Source organism: Sinocyclocheilus anshuiensis, unplaced genomic scaffold (assembly GCF_001515605.1).
Source record: "Sinocyclocheilus anshuiensis isolate Anshui unplaced genomic scaffold, SAMN03320099.WGS_v1.1 scaffold1141, whole genome shotgun sequence".
NCBI lineage: Eukaryota > Metazoa > Chordata > Actinopteri > Cypriniformes > Cyprinidae > Sinocyclocheilus > Sinocyclocheilus anshuiensis.
In genome coordinates this window covers 441,687-449,250 of record NW_015554222.1, presented here as the reverse complement: position 1 = coordinate 449,250, position 7,564 = coordinate 441,687, and the positions used below count along the sequence as shown (strand labels likewise).

The following is a 7,564-nucleotide window of genomic DNA, read 5'->3' as shown; positions in this document are numbered from 1 at the left end:
GATATTAAACCATAGAAAAGGCCATGTTTCATTACTTCTTATTTATTTGTATTTAGCAATAGTAATAATAAATTAATACAATTATAAATAAATTTAAAACATTACATAAGTGCTACTCTGCTACCTAAAAACAGAGCAACAGCAGTTGAAATACCTTGTTGCTTTTGCTACCTGGCCCACATGGCTGGCACGCTTCTTTGCCATAGATGTGGTGCCCAGATAGGACGGTGTTAGGAGGGCACTCTTGGCACTGGTTGGTCTCTTTATCAATGTAGTGTCCAGCTGGACAGGGCACACAGGAGGAGCCGGCCTGCTGAGACTGCAGGGCACACGCGCGACATGCTGACGCCACTCCGTCCATGGCATTAGTGACAGTCACAGAGTAAATCTTCACCATGTCATTTACATACTGACGCACCTGATGGACAGTGGGAATGACCATTATTGACTACTGTCATTCTATGAACAAGTTTTTTTTTAATCAGTGTGTGTGCGCGCGCGTGCATTTGTACTGACATCACTAGTCTGACTGGTGCGTTGAAAAGCCCAGGTGAACACGACAGAAGAGTTCTCAGTCATGATATGTGTGTAACTCTGTTTGGTTTTACTCCCGTCCCATGATTCAATGACATTTGTGCTCCTTCTGTTCACATCCTGGAGCAACAACAAAGTCAATAAAAAAGAAATCAAAGTCTTAATTAAAAATTAAATTAAAAAAGCACTTTTAGTAAACTTAAAGGGATAGTACAACTAAAAGTGAAGATTCTGTCATCTTTCTTATCATTTACATTCCAAACTTTATGACTTTCTTTCTTTTGTGGAACACAAAATATATTTTGAAGAATGTTGGTAACTAAACAGTTTTGGCTCCCATTGACTTCTATAGTATTTTTGTCCATACTGTGGAAGTCAGTGGGACCCGATACCATTTTTTATTCGACATTCTTCAAAATGTCTTCTTTTTTTGTTCAGTCATACAGTTCATTGGAACTTGGTTAATGTGGGGGGGATACAATTTTGTTACCATTACACACCAATTACAAACTGTACTTAAGTGCACCTTTAAAAGCAGTCTATCAAAAACAAAGATCAAATCTGCTGTAAAGAGTATCACAAACACGCTCACCGTCATGAAGTAGAACTCACAGTCAGATGAGCAGCTGGTTTCAAACTCAAAAGTGATCCGGCCGTACTCACTGCCGGATGCTCCACGAACTGACACAGGCAACCTGATACGACAAACAAGACAGACTTCCTGTTAAACAAACAGCACAGGTTATGTAAGGACAAACACTTCTATACACACACACCAAGTTCTTTGATAGTGTACCAAAAATACATTATGTTCTTCTTATACCAACTCACACAACAGAAACAGTCATGTACAGGATTTTAACCTAATCACACAAGGCTTTAATTAGCTTTAATGAACATTATGTACAGTGGGCGGCACTTGAATAGTGTAGTTGTGTGGAGGTGAACAAGTACTTGAAGACTCACTTGAATCCAGGAACCGTGAGAGTTAATATGAGATAATCATTATCTGAACGACCTGCTCCTGATTGTACATGATCACGCGCTACTTCCCAACCTAAAGCACACAAAATTTTCAATATATGAAAGTATTATGCACAAATGTACACATAAAATGAGAAGAACGTTTGGTAGAAAAGTCTATTTAAATTTATCAGTGACGCAACAGCTACACCTAGCAGCAAAAAGTAGCATTACAGCCATATGCTGTAACATAATACCACACCATACTCATGTAATCTCTCACCATTCAATCCATCACAATTGTTGTTGGCCACGTTGAAGCAGGATGTCTTCATGTTGGCAGGCAGCACGTTCCACCACTTGTACTCATACCCGAGGACAGGCTCTGTGCCAGCTGGACAAGGCTGGCATGCTACAGATGCCACACAATCCGTGTTTAATATATTTTCGCTGTTTATTTGAATTATGTTCATGCTTTTGAAATAATCATGTTTCAATGCGTCCTTCTTAAGATGTTAGGATGATTTATCACCTTTAACCCCATCAGAGGAAGTCCCAGATGGGCAGGGAGAACAAGTGGCAGTGTCGTTGTTATAGAAACCGGGATTACAAGGTGGACAGGGCTCACGCTGACCAGAAGGTGGTAGTGTTGCTGCGCCAGCAGCAGCTTCCAAACAAATCTGAGGCTCTACCCACTTGTATATGACCTGAGTCTATGAGAGAGACAGAATTTATGTACTTGTATATTTTAAATGGAAAAACATAGAATATTTCTATTTGACTACATTACTGTATATATATATATACATATACATATATATATATACATATATTTATATATACATATACATATACATATACATATATAGAGAGAGAGTTTTCGAAAAATCTTGATACAAAAAACTATCACCATATATATATATATATATATGTATATGTATATATATATATACATATACATATATATATATATATATATATATATATATATATATATATATATATATATATATATATATATATATATATATATATATATATATATATATATATATATATATATATATATATATATATATATATATATATATATATATATATATATATATATATATATATATATATATATATATATATATATATATATATATATATATATATATATATATATATATATATATATATATATATATATATATATATATATATATATATATATATATATATATATATATATATATATATATATATATATATATATATATATATATATATATATATATATATATATATATATATATATATATATATATATATATATATATATATATATATATATATATATGTGTGTGTGTGTGTTACAGCATGTGTATATGTAAAAAAAAATAAAAAAAAAAATGTTGCTTCGTCTGAAATAGTGATAGTTGTTTTGCATTTTTTACTAAATTATTTTACCTTTCCATCCTCATCACAGGTGCTGTATGTCTGGATGTAGTCTTTTTCTGAGCATGGCGGTCTACTTTTGCACGCGGCAGAGCCTTCTGCTGTTAAAGATACAGAAGAGTCATACCTCACAGACGTGAAGAGTTTGGAACTGGAAGACAAGCCTAACACAAGCAAAACTATTCAAAGAGTTAATAAAAAGGATAGATTCATGTAATATGAGTGAAAGCATGTTTGAGGCTTGAATAAGTGTAGAAGGAGATGATACACGGGACCGATAAAGTTGTGGAGTTTTCCTCATTCTGATGTTAATTTCTCAGTCCAAATTAGGAATTTGTGAATCTTTGGGTTTGGTTGATTCCTTAGATTTCGATACAAAAACTATTTGAATTGATACATTTGATTCATAATAATTAAATTCAATAATTGAAATAATGCAAATAAAATTTAAATATTTGCCTAATGTATTTTAGAAAAGTAAAACAAACAGTAAAGTAAATGTGTGTAAATATGCTTTTGTGTTTGCAGAAGAAAAAAATCATGTGAATTTTGAATAATATGAAGGTGAGGAAATTACACAGTTCTCTGATGTTGGTTAATGGTCACATGACATGCATATGTGTGTCTGTGAATTTAATTATTTTATAATTATGATTTTTATCATTTAACTAATTGTCAGCTTTCATTAGCTTTGATCAACTTGTGAACACCCTTCAGTTCCCTCACAAACCCCAGTTTTGGAAACCCTGCATTAATGAGTTTTTTTTACGTTGTACTACAAGCACATATATCTGCATACTGTAGTTAGGCCTATGCATTCGCTAGAAATCAGTTTATGTGGTTTATATGCATGTATGCACTTACAAGCGAAGTGTGTTTTTGTGTTGCAAGGTGTGCAGGAACTGGCCCCTCGGCCAGAGTACGTGTCCCGTGGACAGGGCTCACAGGAGGAGGAGCCTGGGGCGCGACTGAATGTCCCAGGGTTACATGGAAAACATTCTGATGTGTACGCCACGCCTGAAGGAGAGAAATGGCATCATATAATCTTTCAACTATACAATTTTTTCACATTAAAATGGAGAATTTCCATCTTAGCACATCCTGACCTTCAATCCGTATGTTCTTCAGGACTACAGGTTTGACTGCTTTAGAGCCGAGTGTGACTCTAGTAGTTCTCCAGTACAGGATATTAGTGCCAGAATTCAGATTCACCTGAACATATGAGGATGAGAATTAAGTCACAGTTGAGAATTAAGAAACAGAATTGCAAACAAAATTACTACTGTATGTACACTACTGTTTTACCTTTATGGGGTTTTTTGAAGAGGGTATTACTTTTATTTAGAAAGGATGCATTCAATTGATCAAAAGTGACAAAGATTTCTACATTGTTACAAAAAACTATTTCAATTAAATTAATTATTTCTATTAATTAAAGAATCCTGAAAAATGCATCATGGTTTTTCACAAAAATATTAAGCTGTTTTCAACATTGATAATATAAGAAATGTTTCTTGAGCAGCAAATCAGTAATAAGAATGATTTCTAAAGGATCATGTGAAACTGAAGACTGGAGTAATGGCTGTAATTCAGCTTGGCTTCACAGAAATAAATTACATTTTTAAAATACTCAAATAGAAAACAATTATTTTTAATTGAAAAATTATTTCAGAATATTGCTGTTTTTACTGAATTTTTTGAACTTTCGAATGGTATTGTTCAAGCATGTGTATATAAAAATATAATAATAATAGCTTGTAGTTAAGTGTTTTTGACTTACAATATGTGTTCCCCACTCTCCATGAGTAGTCAATTTGATCCATTTTTTATTTGACTCCTGGTCCATCTCTTGACACTGATCGTTCTGAATCTGTCAAAAAAAAACAAAAAAACATTTTGATTTGTACAATACAGAATAGCTGCTTTTGATGTCTTAAAATATCTTGCACACAAACATTCCAGAGCCAAAATGGGATCCAAACTTACAAAGAACTCAAAGATGATGCTGTTATCCACATACTGGTAGTCAAAGGACACTGACCCCGGCTTCTTCAAGTGTACAGTGTAGATCAGAGACACAGTACACTCATCTCGGTTGGACTCCAGATACGAGCCCTGAGCGACCCACTTTGCACTAAACGCACACAAATACACAACACACACACACTGTGGTGACTACAGTCTTAAGTTATATAACAGGATAAAAATAAATGATTGGTTTAATACTCATATCTTTTCATGTCCCTGGAAGTGTGTGTGTGCCTGCACAAATAAGTCTGTGTATGCTTAAATCTGAATATGTGCTGATATTAAATAAATAAAAGTAAAGGACAAAAATACAGTGTTTGTTGCAAATACTTTGATGAGAACAAGACTTTGAAAACTTGGGAACAGTCATTTTAGATATATCTGTCTGGTTGTAAGTAAAACTATCTGATATGCATGTTGTCCTTTATGTATTTGGACTTTATTTCTATTTAGTGTTGGACAAACAGAATAAACAATTAATACCTTTTAAAACACACCAAATACAGAAAGCGAAAATCATGTGGTCTTTAAAACAATCTTTTATACAGTACATGACTGACTTCTCCAAAGGAACTGACCTGCTGCAGGTGGACGCATTCTGTCCGTTGGGTGCGTTAGCAGGGTTGGTTGCCAGGCTGCTGAATCCAGGAGGGATGTCGTCCCACTCATCGAAACGCAGGCCACTGCCCAGTGAGTAAGTGCCAGCCGCACACAGAGTGCACTCCTGAGCAGACATCTCCAGAAACTCCCCCGCCTTGCACGAGAATGCTGACAGAAAGACGTAAACAAATATACAATACTGTTTATGCCATATTGACCAGTTCAATCACTAATCCGATGGATGGATGGATGGATGGATGGATGGTTTTTTGGTGAAATAAATGAATAATGTTGGCTTATTGTTACCACTATACCAACGTCTTTGGAAAAGAAAAAAGAAAAGAAGTCTAGCTGCATATCAACTGCAGTGTAATAATCAATATAAAATCAATAATGACAGCTTTTCCGTAATAAAAAAAGATCTGCTACAGACAACATTCAAAAGAATTCCAAGCTTTTAACTTCAATAATGAGACACATTTTTACTGAAAATGACTAATTAGCATGAAATAAGGTAATGAGTGGGACCCATTTTATACACAAATCTCAAAGAATCATGAACATTTTTATTGGTTAATGATGTTTTTTTCACCTCTGTATTCTTGGTTATGTCAGAAGGAAAAGTAATTTTAGGGGCAGAGAATGATTAGTATTTAAGAATATATTAATAATGTGCACAATAAGACCACAGAAATATATTTATAAAGTAAAATTCATCATTTTTCAGATTGCCTTTAGCTGCTTTCATCCATACTACACATGATGACTAAAATCAAATACAGGGGCCGAGGACTCTGTGAGGTTTTGGGAATGATTTCTCAGGGGCCACTGAACATGTTCTGTCCAAGAGGAAATTCCTCTGCGCTGATAAGGGGTGACAAAATGCTGTTCAAATACACACACTTGCCATTCAAAGTACATGGAATCACAGTAGTGCATGAACATTGCATGTTTATTTGGATGTTCATTTCCCAAAGTCCCCTCTCAGTTAAAATCAAACTTCCTGTCTGTCTAACACACTATGTGAACCTACTGCAGTCGGTGCCCTGCACAGGTTCTGGTAGTCCTGTACACTCTCCTGGATTCAGAGGAATGGCCACCCTCCATCTGGACCCAGTGCTGTCACACTCTGTGTACTGAAAGTAATAGTCCGCCTGCGAAAACAAACAACACGTCTAAATTTAACAAGATACTTGTGTTTTGTGGGTGTGGATGTGTGAAGTTTGGCTGTAAAAGAGTAAAGCACATGGACACTTGAGTATTGTGTGGATTTAATGCAGAGGACAGTAAAACAGGTCGTAACATGACTTAATAAATGCATGAGTCATCTCGTCCTGAGTCTGCTGAGGCCACACCCTTTCCTTTCCAGGCATCAGCATCAGTGGGGGTTCAATTGTGATCAGATCTTAAGTTTTTTAACAGATATTTCTTGTTCACAACCATGCACTGACTGATTTTTCATTCATTAAAGCCTTCAAAGATTTCCCCTTCACTCAACGAGTCTGTGTTAGACTCAACCAAATTAGAGGAACATCTCATTTATGAACAAACCGTTGTGTGTCATTTCATGAAGGAACTGAGACACATCTTGTTCCTGACCAAATTGAACAAACTGCGACTTTTCGTTTCTCAATGAATTGAATGAAGTGGCAACATATCTTTTTTGTGAACGAACTGGGATGTGACCAAAGTAGGACTTCTAGGGACTCAACTAAACGAACTGGGACATATCTTGTTCCCAAACGAACAGCAACTTCTTGTTGCTGAACAAACTGCAAATTCTTGTTCCTGAACGATGAACTAAATGAAAAAATAATTGTCAACGGACATTGTGTTATGTGAATGAAACGGCACATACAGCATGTCATTCACAAATGAAGAAAACAACTGGGACATATCTTTCTTGGGAATTAACTGAACAAACAGAACAAAATGTGACTTCTTCCTTAAACAGGGATATCTCATTCATGAATGTAATGAACTTGAAAACACTCTT

General features: G+C 35.0%; 1 protein-coding gene across 3 annotated transcripts in view; it reads right to left on the bottom strand.

Annotated features, from left to right (window-relative positions):
• The window catches only part of LOC107671159 (UPF0577 protein KIAA1324-like), a 21,176-nt gene that overhangs the window by 10,773 nt on the left and 2,839 nt on the right, over positions 1-7,564 (bottom strand). For all 3 annotated transcript variants that reach the window (XM_016464025.1, XM_016464024.1, XM_016464026.1), the window contains exons 2-14: positions 6,602-6,722; positions 5,547-5,736; positions 4,927-5,074; positions 4,721-4,810; positions 4,047-4,152; positions 3,805-3,957; positions 2,953-3,041; positions 2,030-2,210; positions 1,781-1,909; positions 1,501-1,591; positions 1,127-1,229; positions 517-654; positions 155-418 (exon numbers count right to left, since the gene is read on the bottom strand). In XM_016464025.1, coding sequence (XP_016319511.1) covers positions 155-418; positions 517-654; positions 1,127-1,229; positions 1,501-1,591; positions 1,781-1,909; positions 2,030-2,210; positions 2,953-3,041; positions 3,805-3,957; positions 4,047-4,152; positions 4,721-4,810; positions 4,927-5,074; positions 5,547-5,736; positions 6,602-6,722 — 1,803 coding nt within the window. The remainder of the gene's footprint in view (positions 1-154; positions 419-516; positions 655-1,126; positions 1,230-1,500; positions 1,592-1,780; positions 1,910-2,029; positions 2,211-2,952; positions 3,042-3,804; positions 3,958-4,046; positions 4,153-4,720; positions 4,811-4,926; positions 5,075-5,546; positions 5,737-6,601; positions 6,723-7,564) is intronic.